General features: G+C 42.5%; 1 protein-coding gene across 1 annotated transcript in view; it reads left to right on the top strand.

Annotated features, from left to right (window-relative positions):
- FAM3D (FAM3 metabolism regulating signaling molecule D) overlaps positions 1 to 19,364 on the top strand; it is a 49,861-nt gene that overhangs the window by 23,949 nt on the left and 6,548 nt on the right. The window contains exons 4-8 of the mRNA XM_032238893.1: positions 6,342 to 6,365; positions 8,441 to 8,564; positions 8,684 to 8,742; positions 16,256 to 16,306; positions 17,028 to 17,112. Of these exons, the coding sequence (XP_032094784.1) occupies positions 6,342 to 6,365; positions 8,441 to 8,564; positions 8,684 to 8,742; positions 16,256 to 16,306; positions 17,028 to 17,112 (343 nt within the window). The remainder of the gene's footprint in view (positions 1 to 6,341; positions 6,366 to 8,440; positions 8,565 to 8,683; positions 8,743 to 16,255; positions 16,307 to 17,027; positions 17,113 to 19,364) is intronic.

Here is a 19,364-nt window from a genome sequence, read left to right on the forward strand (position 1 = left end):
GTTGAAAACGCTGCGGCTCAGCTTTAGAAGACATCGTGACTTAGCTGCAGAGGGGGTTTGTGTCTCCTCGCGATCACCATTAGGCTTGGAGATTATGGGGATTATGACTATCGTAGGGCCGCTGTTGGCTTGTTAGACCTGGTTTGTCACTGCAATTGGGAGAACGCTGTGGATAAGTTTCTTGGAGGACATCGCCCCTGCGTTTGCTTGGGAGTTTTGACTTAGCTATGATTACCATCTTTACCACCCACTTTAACTGGCCCCTTCAATTATGTTTCATCTTTATGGACTTAGCCCGCTGGACTTTCAGCTCTGTATCTCTCCCCCCGGACTGCGTTTATTATCGTGGCTTTCATCGCCCACTACTATCTCAGAAACTTTACCCATGCCATCCCGACTACTATTCCTCCTACACCAGACTTTTGGAGAAAGAGGCCACTTTAGCTCCCTCACATCGTCCCGGCTTGACCGGTCTATTGCGCTGTTACTTATGGACTTACGGACCATCTGGCTCTCCTTGAACTCGTAATTTAACACTGCGCAAATTATCTTTTTTCTTTTATCTTTCTTTCTTTCTCTCTCTCTTCTTTTCTTTCTTAGTATGGGATATGCATGTGATATGTATGTGAGTGAGTGAATGGCCCCACTTTTTATTGCTATTATCGTTGTATTTTTGTATTTTAATTACTACGTGGGGATTGCTTGGGTGAGTGAATGAGTACATTTGATTCGGAGGACCTGCCGAGGAATGCGGGGGTCATTGGGGTGGTCGGGGGGACCACGGACACGGGAGTGGGCCGGAGCATCGCGGTCGTAACGGGGAGGGGCAGATATGGCGGGGACTTTAGGGCTGGCCATTACCGGGGAAGGAGGGCTCGCTACGTCACAGAGATCCCTCCTTCCGGCCCTATGAGTCCCACTCCAAGGCCAGATGGCGTGGGTAATCAGGACCCTGGGCTCAGGCTGTTGTCGCTAAATGCCAGGTCTATAGTTCACAAGGCTCCCCTCGTCCGGGACTTAATTTTAGATGAGAGGGCAGACCTGGCATGTATTACTGAAACCTGGCTGGGCCTGGAGGGAGGAGTCCCCCTCGTAGAGATGTGCCCAGAAGGATTTCAGGTGCTTCATCAGCCGAGAGCTCAGGGAAGGGGTGGGGGTGTGGCTATTGTTATCCGAGAGTCTCTAGCACCTCGTAGGATCCCTGCTCCGGAGCTTGTCGGGTGTGAGTCCCTACTGGTGAAGTTGGACCTCAAGGGTCAAGTGGGCTTGCTGTTAACGTACCTGCCTCCCAATAGCATTGCAGCAGCCCTCCCCTCGCTCCTCGAGTCAGTAGCCGAGCTAGCAATTGAGTTCCCCAGGCTTATGATCCTGGGGGATTTCAATTTGCCTTCGCTCGGTGAACACTCTGATGAGGCGCAGGAGTTCATGGCTTCCATGACAGCCATGGGCTTGACCCAAGTAATTCGGGTCCCAACTCACTCAGCGGGTCACACGCTCGACCTCGTATTCCTCTCGGAGCAGTGGACTTGTGATCTTGGTCTGAGGGGTAATGAGATCATACCCCTGTCGTGGTCAGACCACTGCCTACTGAGGCTTGACTTTCGGAGACCAAACCCCCACTGTAGGGAGGAGGAACCGACCAGGTGGTTCCGCCCCAGGTGACTTATGGACCCCTTGAGGTTCCAGACGGAGCTTGGGGTTATTCCTGATACCCTCGCCCACAGTCCGGTGGAGACTCTTGTTGCTGCCTGGAACTCAGCAGCGATGGAGTCTCTTGACCGGATTGCGCCACTACGGCCGCTCCGAGGCAGCGGATTCCGGAGGCCACCTTGGTTCACCGAGGAGCTCCGGGAGAGGAAGCACCGGAAGCGACGCCTAGAGCACCTATGGAGGTCCAACAGGTCCGAATCGAACCAAGCACTTTTGACATCTTGCATCAAGGAGTACATCAGGGCAATTAGGACGGCAAAAAGATCTTACATTGCCACCTTGATTGCGTCCGCTGAGTCCCACCCAGCCGCCCTGTTTAGGATAACCCGCTCCCTCCTAAATAGGAGGGAGACGGGGGACCCCTTGCAGGGTAGGGCTGAGGAATACGTCCAGTTCTTAGCGGACAAAGTTGCTCGGTTTCGATCGGACTTGGACTCCGACTTTGCAGATCCAGCCGAGGCACAGGGGGATAATCTGGAATACCATCGCTGGGTTGAGTTTCAGGATGTTGCCCCTGGGGATGTGGACAAGGCCATGAGAGCTGTGAGTGCCTCCACCTGTGTACTGGACCCGTGCCCCTCCTGGCTGGTTGCTAACAGCAGGGAGGTGACACGGGGCTGGATCCAGGCGGTTGTTACCGCCTCCCTTCGGGAGGGGGGTCTTCCCCTCCGCACTTAAAGCGGCGGTGGTGAGACCCCTCCTGAAGAAACCATCTCTGGATCCAGCCGTTCTTAACAATTACCGTTCAGTCTCCAACCTCCCCTTTGTGGGGAAGGTTGTTGAGAAGGTGGTGGCCTACCAGCTCCAGCGGTCCTTGGAGGAAGCTAGCTATCTTGACCCCTTCCAGTCCGGCTTCAGGCCTGATTACAGCACAGAAACCACTTTGGTCGCATTGACCGATGATCTCTGGAGAGCCAGAGATGGAGGCCATGCCTCCATCCTGGTTCTCCTTGACCTCTCAGCGGCTTTCGATACCATCGACCATGGTATCCTTCTGCGACGACTGCGGGAGGTGGGGGTGGGAGGCACTGTTTTGCAGTGGTTCTCCTCCTACCTCTCGGACAGGTCGCAGTCGGTGTTAGTTGGAGGGCAGAGATCGACCCCTAGGCCCCTAACATATGGGGTGCCGCAGGGTTCGGTCTTATCCCCCCTACTTTTCAACATCTACATGAAACCGCTGGGCGAGATCATTCGGCGGCACGGGATAAGATACCATCAATATGCGGACGATACCCAGCTGTATCTGTCCGCCCCGTGCCAACTCAATGAAGCGGTGGACGTGATGAACCGGGGCCTTGAAGCTGTTAGGGACTGGATGAGGGCTAACAAGCTTGTGCTCAACCCGGATAAGACCGAGTGGCTGTTGTGTTTCCCTCCCACTAACTTGGTTAGTGTTCCATCTCTCAGGCTGGGGGGTCAAACATTACACCCCTCAAACAGGGTTCGCAACCTGGGAGTCCTCCTGGACCCACAGCTGACCTTCGACCACCATTTATCAGCTGTGACCAGGGGGGCATTTGAACAGGTTCTCCTGGTGCACCAGTTGCGACCCTACCTGAACCGGGAGGCTCTCACAACAGTCACTCGTGCCCTTGTGACCTCTAGGCTGGAATACTGCAACGTGCTCTACATGGGGCTGCCCTTGAAGAGCATCTGGTGACTTCAGCTAGTCCAGAATGCGGCCGCGCGAGCGATCGTGGGTGCACCTCGGTACACCCACATAACACCTATCCTCCGCGAGCTGCGCTGGCTATCTGTCGATCTCCGGGTGCGCTTCAAGGTGCTACTTACCACCCATAAAGCCCTTCATGGTAGTGGATCTGGATACTTGAGAGACCGCCTCCTGCCAATCACCTCCTCGCGACCCATTAGATCACATAGATTAGGCCTCCTCCGAGTTCCATCTGCCAGTCAGTGTCGACTGGCAACTACGCGGAGGAGAGCCTTCTCGGTAGTAGCTCCGACCCTTTGGAACGATCTCCCCGTGGAGATTCGTACCCTCACCACCCTCCAGACCTTCCACACAGCCCTTAAAATCTGGCTAGCCCGTCAGGCCTGGGGTTAAAGAATGTAACTCACCCCCACCCGAATGGTATGAATGTTGTGTTCTATTTTTAATTATGTATTGTCCTTATGTGTTATTGTTTGTATCCCCCTCCCTTTGAGTTGTAAGCCGCCCTGAGTCCCCCCAGGGAAAAAGGCGGCCTATAAATAAATTTTCAAATACTCAAATACCGTGTCAGGAGTCCAGACTGGCTCCCCCAGAGGCACCCGCTAAGGAGTGGGAGCAACCACAAGCACCATGGTCCAGGGTGCACATTGACTTTGCTGGCCCGGTACATGGCCAAACATTCTTCATAGTTGTGGACGCTTACTCAAAATGGTTAGAAGTAGTCCTGATGACTTCCACTACAGCGGAAGCAGTTATCAAGGTACTACGGAGACTTTTCTCCATGCATGGCCTGCCCGACGTCTTGGTCTCTGACAATGGGCCCCAATTTATGGCTATGCCATTTGAGACCTTCCTAGCTTCCTCCATCTAGCCTCCAATGGTCAGGCGGAGAGAATGGTAAGATCTGCAAAAGAGGCCCTCGCCAGGATTGGCCCAGGTGATTGGCAAACACGAATTGACCACTACTTACTGATTCAACACATCACACCCAGTGCTACCACTGGGAGAAGCCCCTCTGAGCTTCTCATGGGCCGCCGCCTAAGGTCACACTTAGACTGGTTACATACAAATTTTTCTACCTCATCACCCCCTGACTCCACTAGCAAGGTTCGATCTTTTACCATAAGAGATTCAGTATACGCCCACAACTACACCAGGGGAACACTGTGGATTCCTGCAACAGTCATTGGAATTACCGGTCCTTGATCATATTTAGTAGAGCTTGAGGATGGGAGGAATTGGAGAAGGCATATTTACCAACTCCATAGCTTCTGCACGTGCTAGTCAAAGCCCTACAAAATGAAGTAGCAATCCTTCTACATCGAACTCAAGCCCGAGTATATCAGAAGACTTATCTGATTTTGATGCAAGCCCGCAGCAAGCTCCGAGTGCGTCAACTCCAGAAGCTCCAGCCACGGCCTGTGAAAAGTTCCAGGAGTTTCCACCAGGCAGAATTGCGGAGCAAACAAGTCCTTCCGACTTGTCCAAAGAAACCACTCCCACTGAACTGCGCAGATCAGGCAGAGCTACGCAAAAGCCCGCCTACCTGGATTCTTCTATCTTAGAGGGGAGGGGTGTTAGATATCCCCCCCCCACTGACAGAGGTTTCCACCAAGGTCCTCTGTTCCAGCGGGAACAGAGGTTTAATCCCATTGGTCAAAGGGTCTGACAGATCCCTTTAAAAGGGGCTGCTGTCCAACTCTTCCTCAGCCGGATGTTTACCTGACTTGCAATAAAGAGCTGTTGTTACTGAAGCCTTTGTGTGCCTTCCTTTACCCAATCTAATAAGTACATGTTGGTTCTATTTAAGATCCCAAAAGCACAAACAGAAGATCCTTTGGGCATTTTTTTTTTACTTAACCTAGGAAGATAAAGCACAGAGAGGATTTTGAGAGTTTACAACTACAATTATGTCTTCATCCCTCCTTTCAGACATCAGATTAGAAGTCTTGCGTAATTCTATTGCTGGTCTCCAAAGTCAAACTGGGTTTTGTAGTAGATGAAACTTGGGTAACTTTTGCAGTTCAGGAGTCATAGCTCAGCCTCCTGAACTTCTTGAAGACTGAAGTGGGCTGTGAATGTGCAATATTATTGCAAGTGTTGAGGCAAATTTTGTGAATTTTACAGTGGAAACGAAAATCTTCTGGAGACCCATTAATTCCATCACTTCTCTTCAATTCTCTCTAATCTTCCAGTGATAGGAAATTGCACCATTGCTTTCAGTTGTTCTGCTGAATTTCATCAACACAGCCTAAAATAGCCAGCCCCAGACTAGTCAAATTTCACTGCAATAGTATCTCTTTCACATGTTTTATTGTATACATAAAAGAGGAAGTGAAAAAAAAAAGGAAAACACTGCAAAAACATCTTCATCTTTCAAGTACAATAAAAACTGTTCACATATGTATTCATGCCATGTTATGCAATTAAATTATTACACTTTATCAGTTCACTCAATTATAGGAAACAAGTGGGAAATTAAAGAGATATATTATTTTAATTTATAAATACTCCTTTAGGAGTCCTAGTGATAACATCTTATTTAAATATAGAGAGTAAAATGAATTATTTTAGGTCACTAGACTTTGAGGGAAAACTGCTATCTTCCACACCTTATTTTATCTATTTTGATGAATCATGGAAGCATGCAATTTCTATTTCTGTTATCTCTTACTTTTAACAAAAAAGAAAAAAACCCTAGGATTTTGTGAGGCAAAGCTTTTCTTTGCTTTCAAAGCATGAGGATTACCTCAGAGATTCCTTTTTTGTGGGGACAAGGAACGATACTGTAACCCATAGCATATTTTTCAGTGGTCAACTTTTAAATGAATGAGACCAAAAGGTTTTGGTCCCTTTTATTCCAGAGGCTCTCAAATCCATTCATAAAACTATCAGTAAGAGAGCTGATTCTAATCTGATTTAAAATACTCTGTTTTGTCTTTTCTGGTGGCTTCTGCAGGGTCGCACATTGGACCAACTACAAGTGAGTACATTTCTTTCTGTATTCTTTCTTTTTCTTTTTACCTTTTTATCAGAACCCTAGTTCTTCAGATCTCAGTTTTCTATGGTTATAATTTTAGGACAAAGCCCCTCAGGACAAAAACCCCGAGAATAAACATTGGTCACCCCCCCCCCTCAGAATGTCTAATGTCTACTTTTCCTTCTCCTTGTTCCAGCCAGCCTTCTTCTCCATGCACACACTTGTCTCCTTTCTTGTAAAGATGAGAAGACAAAGCTGCCGTGATATTTTCCCCCTTAATTAAAAGCAGTGGGGAATTTTTTTTTTTTTACTACCGGTTCTGTGTGCGTGTCTTGGTGGGCGTGGCAGGGGAAAGATACTGCAAAGTCTCCATTCTCACCCCACTCTGGGGCCAGCCAGAGGTGGCATTTGCCAGCTCTCCAAACTACTCAAAATTCCAGCTACTAGTTCTCCAGAACCTGTCAGAACCTGCTGGATTTCACCCCTGATTAAAAACCAGGACAAAATGGCTTCTTTTTTTCTTTCCTTTCCTTGCAAATGCATTGGTACAGAAAGTAAAGGAGCCCATATACTTGGTCTCTTGGATTAAGAGGTCCAAGAAATCCTTCTTAGTGTGTCTGGTCCTTTTTCATCTAATCCAAACTAACAAATTCTACCCCCAACAACTGTGTTTTTAGGACCAGTTCAGAGGTGAGTTCCTACCAGCTCGCACCGGTTTGGTGGAACCGGTAGTGGAAATGGTGACTGGGTCTCTGAACCAGTAGTGATGGCATGCTCACCACACCCCCAAACCAGTTCCCCAATCATCGCAACATCTTTTTTTTGACCCTTTTAAATGTTTTGCGCCGGCGCAGACCTATTTATAGGCAAAATCGCACCTACACTGAGCAATGCCGACAGAAACCCACCCCTGGACCAGTTGAAGCTGAGACATGATCACTAATGCTTATAGAGTTTACCTATTGATGTCTGAGACCTAGTTCCTTTCTTTTCCTCATCAGATGAAGGGCTGACTCCACATTTGGAAGGGTCATTGGCATCCTTACTACTATCAATGATGCTTGGCAGAGTTATCTGGCTGCCTCTGGCTGGAGGCAGTGCTCCGATTAGCATTGTCCAACTGGACATACCAAATGGAATATGTTGTAGACATCAGTAGTGGACCTAAGACAGCCAAACTCTGGCCTTGACCCTGTCAGCTGGTATCTCAATAAAATTAAGGTCATTGATACAGTTTCCAACAGAAAATTACTAACAAGGCTTTGCCCTGATCATTCAGAAAGAAGAGAGAAATTACTGGGTGGAAACAGACAAGGAAGGCTATCACAAAGCAAAATGAAAATTCAACAGAAAGCCTAAGATGGCCAATATCATTCTTGGTCTCATGCACCCATAAAATGATTGGAAATATTTGGGGAAAATGTACAGGCTGGTCCTTGACACATGACCACAACTGGGAGCAGAATGTCCATTGCTAAGCAAGGATCAACTTTATTATCACTTTTGCCATGGTTTTTAAGCAAACCACTATAGTTGGTAACTGAATCATGTGATTGTTAAGGGAAGCTGGCTCCCCCATTGACTCTCTTGGTAGAAGCCATCATTCACATGAATGATGATCATGTGTTACACACACCAGCAGTAGGTTCCTACCTATTTAGTCCGGTTCAGCCAAATAGGTAGTAACTCCGGCGGATACCTGATACCATACCAGTTCTATGATCGGCAGTGCCATCTTGATTTTCTGTTCTGCACATGCGCAGAACAATCTTCATTTTAAAAATGTAATTTCTATTTGTTGTTTAGTGTTGTGCCCATGCGCAGATCATTTTAAAGGAAACTGCGTGACTTGTAGGGAATTCTGTGACAATCATAACTATAAGGACTGGTTGCAAAAAAAAAAATTCACCACCATGGTAACTTTGAATGGTTGCTTAATGGTTGTAAGTCAGGGACTTACTTGTACAGAACTTGTATTAATGATGTGGTAGATGGGTCCCAATTAATAGAAGAGATCTCTCACATAATATAATTTACAGGATACTTTTTTTTTAATCCCTTCTTAATTTTCTTGCCAGAAACACCATTAGCACCAAATAAGTGCAATAACAGAAAACCATGTCCCGAATATACTTTTGCATTCAGAATCATCAGTGGTGCAGCAAATGTGGTTGGTCCTTCCATATGCTTTGATGGCAACATGTAAGTTTGGTGCAGTCGGTGTACTTGTGCATATCATTTCATAGGCTTTGTGTTTGCCTTAACCAGTCATGCTGGTGGAACTTCAGCTCTCAATCTCTGCCTTCATTTGCATTTTTTAGGATAATGAGCAATGTGAAAAATAACGTCGGTCGAGGTTTGAACATCGCACTTATTAATGGTGAGTTTTTCCAAAGGCTCAATCATATTCCATGTGACTTGTCCTGGTTCCTTGATTGCTTCTTCTGAAATCAATGAGGTTTCCAGTTGGAGTGCTGTTCTGAAGCAAATATTTTTACTATTTAATGTATTGTTTCCCACTAAATATGGGGATCTGGTCCAGTTAGAAAAAAATACAATTGTCATAACATCTAAAGGGCATGACTATTGTTTTTATCAGGTATAATATCAGAAAAAATGAATTAAAAATGTAAATATTACATGTCTTAACAGCAGCGAGGATTATATTCACACAATACTGGAAAAATGAAGATCCAATGAAGAGATAGTCAGGAAGATACTAGATCCGTGATGGCAAACTTATGGCACGCAATTTGGAGGGCACACAAGGCATGGCCCTGTTAGTTCCAGCGTGCATGCGTGCATTGGCCAGCTGATATTCGACCTTGATTTTCGGCCATTTTTCGCCCTCTGGAAGGTTCCCTGGGAAGCCTGCTGAAGCCTCCAGAGGGAGAGAAACGGCCCAGCAGGCAACCCATAAGTCTGCTCCTATACTTCCGGTTTGTGTGTTGAGCTGTTTTTCACCCTCCGGAGGCTTTAGGTAAGCCTCCTAAAGCCTCTGGAGGGAGAAAAATGGCCCAAGATACAACCTGGAATTTGGAAAACAGACTGTTTCTGGCCTCAGAAGGGCCTCTGGCAGGAAAGAAGACCGTTTTGGCCCTCCCCAGGTTCCAAGAAAGCTGTGCACGCATGCACGCATGTGCATGTGCAGGGGGCATTGCGTGGGGAGCATTAACTTATGGGGGTGGGCACACGAGCACGTACAATAGAGCGCATATGTGGTTTTTTTTGCACCCGAGGCGAAAATGTTCTCCATCACTGTAGTAGATTGTGCAGAAATGGATAGATTGACATTGAAAAATTAAACAGAAAGAAGATGTAGAATGTAGAATGTTATCAAACATGGAATCTATTTTACCAATGGTTTGGAAAAAGGGGTGGGGATTAAGAATGTAAATTTGTGTTATTAAGCAAATTAAATAACCAGACAATACGATATTTATTAAGTACTAAGAAATGTATTTAATAAAAATCTTTTTTAAAAAAAAGGCATGAGGAAATGTAGAACAGCTGCATTCTTCTAGCCATCTCCAGAAGAAATCTGCTTTCGTGGTTTGGGGAAAGTGTGTATTTGCATGCAGAGCACTTTTCGTGTTCCTTTGCTTAAATCCCAGGAGAGGTCACGTAGCCATGCAAAGCACAAACTATACAGAAGAATCATGGGCACTTTCAGACAGATGGCTGGTGCTGTTGTGCAGTTTCCCTAGGATTATTTGTTTCCTTGTTTGTTCCTTTGCTTGTTGGGTTTATATGACTGCCCATCTTGTGAGACATAACTGTGAGAGGCTAACGACAATAATAAAAACACAAAAATAAAGTCAACAAACATGAAAAGGTGATGCCCAGCATCCCTCCCTGAGTTCCAATTTTGCTTCCTCAATGCCTCGTGCTGGGAGGGAGCCAACTCTTAATGACTAAGCTAAGAGGGTGCTGCCAGAATTCAAGGGGGAAAATATTTCATAGGACAGGGGCTGCTATGAATAATGCATTGCTGCTCACTGTTATCAGAAAAAGATGATAATGAGGATAATAGCTAGTTAGCTAGGTAAATAAAATAGATTAGAGAGGTAGAGAGATAGCTAGATAGATTAGTGCATTAGATTAGATAGATTAGCTATATTAGATTGGAGAGAGAGATAATGATAGATATATGATAGATAGATAGCTAATAGATAGATAGATTGATTGATGATAGATACATGATAGATAGATACTAGATAGATAGCTAGTTAGATAGACAGACAGACGATAGATAGATAGATAGATAGATAGATAGATAGATAGATAGATAGATAGATAGATAGATAGATAGATAGATAGATAGATAGAGATAGATGATAGATAGATAGATAGATAGATAGATAGATAGATAGATAGATAGATAGATAGATAGATAGATAGATAGATAGATAGATAGATAGATAGATAGATAGATAGATAGGAGGGGGGAGAAAGAAAGAGATGAGAGAAAGATGATAGATTTTCCCCTCATTTCCACTTGTTTAAAAATTGCAATGAAAATGAAATTGTGTTGCAAAATTCAGAAATATATGGATTGTGAACAAAGAAGCATGTTTTGATTCACATTGGTACCAAGAGGCAAAGTGAGGTAGGCTTGGGTTTAATCAAACACATTTCTCTCCTATTCCCAGTAGAAGAGAGATGAGGGTTATTATCCACAAGAAAGGCTTAGTTCAACAAGTAGGGAAAATTTTCTGCACGCTATTGAAACGATTTGAATTTATATTCTAGAACTAATGGATTTGCTTGCCATTTAAAGGGCCCAGTCTTAAAGACTGTTATCATATGACAATTTCTCCCTATGTCTGCTACTGGACATGGCTATGTCATTCACATGGTGCTATTTCCAAATAAATGCTGATTCACTGCAACCAGTGAAAATACTTTAGCTGCTCTACAACTTTGAGGAAAGTACTACTTACCACTATCATCCTGTGCGTCCTGGGACAAGCATTCTAAGTGGATATTCCCTCCTAGGAAATATTTCAGTATTTCTCACTCGGGGTTTATCCCCATTTCACAATTGTCTCATCACCGAATTGGGTGAGCCACCTGTTCAGGGAGAGATAACATCACTTTATCACCCCATTGCTAATGATTAGGATTCTCCTTTCCCATTTATGTTACCATAGGCATGCCTTTCCAAGTTAGTTGATGTATTTCATTCAGGGGTGGGATTCAGTGTTTGGGTTGCAGGTGGTACTCCCTGCTATGGGCGTACCGGTACCTGCCCAGAGCACCAGGTACCATTCCAGTACAATGCTGCAGAGGGCCCACCTGCCTGCCTGAGCTCCTTACCTGTATTTGAGTTCTTCAGCGCTTACGCACACATGCACGGAGCGCATGGTTCCTGTGCAACGCTCCACCAAGCAGCTGGAGTGTCACAGAGGCTCGCAGAGGCGTCACAAGATGTAAGGATGCATGCGTGCATTGTACGTGTTCATGTGGGGAGACCGGGGTACGGTTGCAACAGGATCTGGAACCCACTATTGGTGGGATTCTACCAGTTCAGCCCGATTTGGGCGAACCGGTAGTTCCGACTATCAGCTGCAAGAGAACCAGTTCGCTCTCACTTTCAGCTGGGCCCATCTGCCCCCACCCACCCTCACCCGCCCGCCCTTACACTATACTCATCTATATTTCATTTTCTGAAGCCCAGCTAATAGGCGCAGCAGAGTGGATTGCCGTGGAAGGTGGTTTCTCTGTAAATTGTGCACGCACGCTCAGCGAACCAGTTGTTAAACCGGTAGAATCCCACCCCTGATTTCACTTCCTTACAAGCTAACCCCAACAGTTTGTTGGCTAATTCACAGGGCAATACAGCTGAAACCCTTCTGTTCCAAATGACTAGGAAAATATTGAAGTGGTACACCACTGAATTCATTTAATACTTTTTTAAAAAGGAAAGGGAAAAGTAGGTAGGTCATGGGGAAAATAGTGCTTTTTTTTTGGTAAAGGACAATGCTTTTGCCAGGTTTCAAATGAGCAACTTTCTATTTACAGGACAAGTATGAAAGTCATTGTGTTGTTAGGTATTAGAAGATATTAGAAATCCTGTTAACCATTAATTTAAATGCGGTTTATTCCTGCCCTTGTGAAATGTAGCTAATGAACTGCAGGAATTAGCTCTGACAAAGCGAAATGCACCAACCAAAGAAGTCAAGAGCAGCTGAGGCAACATCAGAAGGAAAAGCATGCTTAAAAATGCCAAGAGGTCACATTCACATTGGGAGGCATGTGAGTGAAGAACAAAGTAATTCATTCCAATAGAAGAGAATATATGTAGACCAAGGTTGAACTATGGCCATGATGGATAACCTATGGTACCCGTGCCAGAAGTGGCACACAGAGCCCTCTCTTTTGGCACATGCGTCGTTGACCCAGGTTAGATTTCCGTGGCATTTCTTTTGTGAGCTTCTGTTTCCCTGCAAACGATGAAACAGAAGCTCATGAAAGAAAAAGGTCTTGTCGGGGCGCTGGTATTGGGATGCCTCACCTCCCGCCGGTCAACTAGTCTTTGGGTCTCTGCTGCGCATGCATGCATCTCCCTGCATTCCTGAACATGTTTGTGCATGCATTCACACCTTTTAGTTTGGGCATGCGTGTGTGAGCAGCTTGGGCACTCGGTTTCTAAAAGTTTTGCCATCACTGAACTATGGAGTCCTTCGTGCTCTCTCTGAGCTTGGTTGTTTGCCTGCAGACATTTCATTATCCAACTAGGTATCATCATCAGTTACCAACTGAGGGTGATGATGTGCATTAAAAAATGATATCTAGTTGGTAATGAAACACCCAGGTTCAGAGAGCACCAAGGACTCCAACGTAATCTATTTCTACCCTTCAAAAATGGGCTGCTCTGATTATGAAAGAGAAAACAGACAATACTCTGGAATCATAAAACAATATAAAAATGATATCATTTTTATGATAACTAAGCTAGCCTTGAGAAAATAGTATGACATCTGGCAAGCCCAATGGACTTTGGCACTGTTAAAGACTTCATAAACTTTACCTGTAGCTTAATCATACATTCTCACAACGAGGGAATGGTTGGTGAAGATAACAGAATTTTCAGAGATATCAAAATTGACTTGTTCGATTAGGGATAAGATAACAATATATCTGCAAGTGACAGAATCCCCCACCCCTTTTTGTTGCTGAAAATGGAAAATAAAACAAACTTAGTTTTAATGATTAGAAAGGATAGAGAGTGGAAAGAAGGGATCCACGATATACTGTTAATCAGACTGAAAGGATAAAAAAGTCCAACTTTCTGTACAAAGATCCTTCAATAAAAATTAATACTAAGAAAAGGAGCAACAGATACGGTTAATGAGACAAAATCCCTGGGCCGTCTCCTACTGTGAGACTGCAGACCAGAAAGGAAAGTCCGATCAGACATAACATGTCTTTGTAGATAAAAAGGAACTTGTAGCTATTCAAGATCTATACATGGGATGAAAGTCCTAGGAGGCACTAAGATTACAAGTAGCAAAAAAAGCCATATCCTTCTGAGTCAGTTAAGACTGGAATAGCTTAGTAAATAAAAATAAATGAGCAGAATTTGAATGGGTGCGATACAGTGCAGCAGAAGTACAGAAAGACCAATTGCCCTAATTACTCTAAAAGGCATAGTAAAAAGTATATCTCTAGATATAAACAATCATGTGCCTGATGCACACATATGTGGTGGAATTGTACATACTGTAGCATCATCAACAGTGTTATCACCATCTTGTCTACCAGTGGTGGGTCCTGGGCGGTACGATCAGGTACAGTGGTACCAGTACTAGCCAGGAGCAGCGACCATCATACTGGTACGGTGGCTCATTTGGCCCACCCATCCGCCTATGTTCCATAGCTGTTTGTAGCAGGACCGATCAAAGGGATGTGCACAGCATGCGGTGTCTGTGTGATCTCCACCAAGCAGCTGGGTGTCGCAGGGCAATGGTGTGAGCATGCGCGTGCAGTGCATGTGCCCATCTACGATGCCCAGCCCCATGCGCAGCATATTGGTTGCAATGGGGTCCGGAACCCACCACTGTTGTCTACATATCAGAAAGCATATCTGAGCTGGCAACAAAGGTGGCTATGCTGTGTGCGGTTTTCATCATGGGCGAACCACAAATAGGTCACCAGCTTTATTCATACCTTTAGTAGTTTCTTAATTAGTCGCTGCAGTGCAAAGGGGGTTTACAGTATGCATATAGTGGTATGCTTTTTTGTCGTTGTTTGCACACATTTTTGTGAATCGATTGATGCAAAATTCAGCAGAAGAGAATTGCAGCCTTTATTAGCTGGTCTGAGGGTGTGCAGCATGACATTTTTTTTAGTAAGGAAAATGGGGAATGACACAAAGTGTGTGGGCCTGCTTTGATATTTCCTATTTCTGAAATCGTGTTTTTTCTTTGTTTCTGAATTTGTATGAAATCTATTTCAGGATTTAAAACAAACTTTTAAAGTATTCCTCATTCAAGAGTTTTTTCAAAATTTCCACTAGGTCAGGGGTGTCAACGGACATTGTCATGGCAGCATCACATGACATATTGGGACTTTTTTTCCCCTTCACTAAACCAGGCATGGGTGTGGCCAGCATTTGATGGATCTGGTCCGTGGGCTGGGAGTTTGACAGCCCTACTGTCGGGGTTCCAAATAGCATCCAAAAGTAAATCAGAGTCCAAGGCAGAATATTGCTCAAAGTTCCAATTTATTAAGAAAGCCGTGCTAGCACATCTGGGAATACCCGAATCTGAAAATTTCCCAGTTTTCCTCACCCAGTTGAAAGTTGAAGTCTTGCCCCCACACCCACAAGTCCATCACATAGTCCAATCTTCCACTGCCATGTTGGCAGTTGCACCCATCCAGTTGCGGTCAGGTGCAGAGTTGCAAAGAGAAAGGATGACCTTGGCTTTTTAGAAAGAATTTTGTTATGGCTACACAGCATCTAACAATCCCCCCCTCCCATTTTCCTACAATAGAAAATGCATAGTAGAATAATAGAAAGTGTGGCAGGCCAAAGATCCAAAAGAAAAGTTGGCTGCAGACCTGACACCTACGCTAGTACAATTTGGAGAGGCCTCTGAATCCACAGAAGGGAGGAGAATGCAGACTTGGGGCCCAAAGTATGACATTTTACAAATAATTATCAATTTAACAAACACCATTTTGAAGAGGAAGAAATCTTACAGCTCCTGCTTGTAGCAATTGTCCATAGGCGTGACTGTGGCAATAGTTAATATTGTTAAATATTTACTAGAGTTTCCTACAAATTGCTTGAAGTCAAACTTTACAGTATTTGATTATTGAGTTACTTTAGTGAAGGATACACAATTTATATTCTGATAACTGGAAGATTCAAATACTGTTAGAAAGTGGCAACATTTTCAGGTTTATACATTCACCTTCTTTGGGATTCAGCGTCACTTGAGTATTGATTCAAAAATCTACAAGATTTTTTGGTTAGAAGCAAAGCAGAATTGTTTGCCCATAAGAAGTAATTCTTATTAGTTATTTTCAACATCCTGGAAAACTTATCATACATCTTTACATGTTTCCTCATACTTTGAATGCATATTTCTTTTAAAATGATCTGTATCCATTTTGTAGATTTTGGCCATGTTCCAAGAACAAGCACAAAACCTGTCTTTCGCAGTTTTAGCAACAGGACAAAAGGGACAATGCAAAGAATGCTGTAAAAAAATTCTTATCATATACTTCCACTCATATTGAAAACACGTTCCACTCCTGATAACCAATTAATGTTACCCTTTGACATTTTTATTTCATTTTTCCATTATTACAGAGACTGAACTAAGTGCATGTACTTTATAAACATGTTTCATTTAAACTTGTGTTTCATTTAAAATCTCCAGGAACCACGGGAAAACTCATCAAAACAGATATCTTTGACATGTATTCTGGAGGTATGTGAATTTGTTAATCCGTTATGTATTAATAGTGGAACTCTGAGAGTTAAGGAAAGTTGAAAGTTCAAGAAAATCTCCATAAAGCAAAGAAATTGTTGAGATGGTTAATATTAATTATACTTCTGTAGTTCCTTGTAACTTCTGAATACAGGCTAAAACTTATAAACTGGGTAACCTCCAGGTTGGATTTCTATAGTTATTTTAGTCTATTGTACCTATTTCCATTGTAGTCTATTGTATCTATTTCCATTGTAGTCTATTGTACCTATTTCCATTGTAGCCTATTGTACCTATTTCCATTGTAGCCTATTGTATCTATTTCCATTGTAGTCTATTGTACCTATTTCCATTGTAGTCTATTGTACCTATTTCCATTGTAGTCTATCGTACCTATTTCCATTGTAGTCTATTGTACCTATTTCCATTGTAGTCTATTGTACCTATTTCCATAGGCAGTCTATTATGCCTATCTCAAAGCAAAGCAGGTTGGATCAGTCTATGGGATTATTCTTGTATACAGAACCCTCTATACAGCGCAGCCAACATCTAGAAAGCACAAGCTGACCTATTGCATTTGGTTGCTTTATTTCTTGGGGGGAAGTACTACATTATTCGTTAAGAAAGACTGTGATCTCCTTTGTTAGTTATATTTTCTATATATATCAGAAGTTCACAACAAGTAATTCACAGACTTTTTTTTCTCGGTTTTCTCCGTAAGATATTAAACATTTGCTAAATTTTATGAAAGGAATGAGCAAAGGCACCCTTATGCTCCTTGCCTCTTATGATGACCCAGCAACAAAGTAAGTAAACTACTGAAGTACTTCTTTCATTTAATTAGCTTTGTGGTGTAATTTGTTTACATAGAAATAATACACAAGGAGATCCATATTTAAAAGTTCTTGTTAGTGATGTAAGCATTATGTGATCCTCAAAATACACTAAGATCAAGTTCTCAATTGTTAATATCCTTTTGATGCAGAGAAAACAAGACAGATGGTCTAGAATTCCCTTGTATATTGAATACGTGCTACAAATTCTGTTCATATTGTAAGGTTCCAGCGGTTTCCCCAAGCCACTGAAATACCGAAGAGTAAGACTCGAGGCTTGCAAAAAGTATTTATCGCCGTAGTAAAAGCTGTGTGACAAAACTATATCCAAAACATACAAACAAATGCATGTAAGGAATAACCACACGCTGCAAGAGTGGGTCAGAGTATTATATACATTCTAGGCAGATAGAAACAAAGTTTATCCAATCAGAGACAAAGAGTCGTTACCAACGTAATCTTTAAAGCGTTCTTTTGTTCAAGCTCCTGTCTCTGTCTACCTTATCTATGGAGTATTCCTACAGCCTTGTGTAGGGGGTGGCAGCTCCCCTTTGCCAAGTTGTTTTTCGGCAAAATGCTTTAAGGATTTATGAGCCAGGAGAATTCCCTAGTTTGGTTTCTTTATCTATGCAGCCTGATATTCCCGTGTAACAATTTCTTCTATGTTTTCAATGATGTGCCTAGCTTTGAAGCCAAGAATAGAAGCAAGATGCAGCAGTGAGATAACATTTCCAATAATGCCATGCAGTATTAAGGTTACAATTTGCTAGGCTAGAAAACAATTAATTTCTGACAGTATACAATAATATAAGCAGAAGCCAATAACAAAGCTTAATTCTTAAGAAATGATTTCTAGCATTATAACATATCAGAAGCAAACAGCAAATATTGGTTTAATCAGTAACAATTATATAGAAACATAAAAGCAACTAGCCAATATTGATTCATATACTACTTCAATATATAGCACCACAGCTCAAACAGAGTGTACAGTCACCAGGTGTTTTACTGCTTAACTATTTTAACTGTAACAGGAAACAGGAAACTCTATTTAGAACAAAGGAACATAGAGTATATATCATAGAGTCAAACTTGTAAACACTGCCATCTATTGGCTGAATACTACTATAGCTGTTGTACAAAAATACATTCCAACAATGAATTCCAACAATATGAAATAACATGAGCGCAACTAAGATGAATACAACCTCAAGATATATTATGAGAGAACTTATTCACTATGTTCTTTTATTTATTAAGAGATAAATGGTAAGATAACCTTTATTGTCATTTTTATTAAAGACACACTGGCACACATTAAAAATGAAATTCTGTTGCCTGCTTTTAAAAGTATACACATACAAACCACACATATAGACATGCTACATATATACATATGTATATACTTATACTCTTACATATAAATACATATAAATATTAATCACTGTCCATCTTGAATAATATTGAATAATCACATTACTTTCAATTGACATGCAAACTATGGAATAAATTTCAAAAATTGCCTTTTTGAAATAGTTGGAGATTCTGTAATTCCTAAACCAGAAATAGTCAAAGGAAATCAAGGATATTTATATTATTTCCATGACCTTTGAAGTAACATATCCTGTTCTGATAAAGCAGTGAAGGATTGCATTGTACCACATAAATATGATTCCAGGATCTTAACAGGACATGAATATAATAGTATCACTGTTGAAATATAATGGATATCCAGGATCTTAACAGGACATGAATATAATAGTATCACTGTTGAAATATAATGGATATCTCAAAAAATGCTTAGTAAATGTTAGTTATTCTGTACTATTACTGGATGTCTAACTCAGGAATAGGAACGTTAACTCATTTGTTTTGGTCTTATCCTATTAGCATCATGTTTTGGACTAATCTTGGCAGATTTATTACTATGAATCTAGATCAACTGTTGTTAAAGGAGCAAGAAAAAGGACAAATTTCAAAAAATGCAGTCAATTATTATGGAATTCTTTTGATTATAATGTAATTTCCAGAGGTGTTTTTCTTTGTTGCTCTGCTTATTATTTATATAGTTTATATATATATATAGTTTATTTATACAGAAAGAAAAGTAATAAGCATTACTTTTAAAGCAATTTGTGGGCAATTTGAGTGTGTCTGTGTGTGTGTGTGTGTGTGTGTGTGTTCATAGATTTTCATGGGTACAGATATGCAGGTCTTGGCATATT

Source organism: Thamnophis elegans, chromosome 2, assembly GCF_009769535.1.
Source record: "Thamnophis elegans isolate rThaEle1 chromosome 2, rThaEle1.pri, whole genome shotgun sequence".
Taxonomy (NCBI): domain Eukaryota; kingdom Metazoa; phylum Chordata; class Lepidosauria; order Squamata; family Colubridae; genus Thamnophis; species Thamnophis elegans.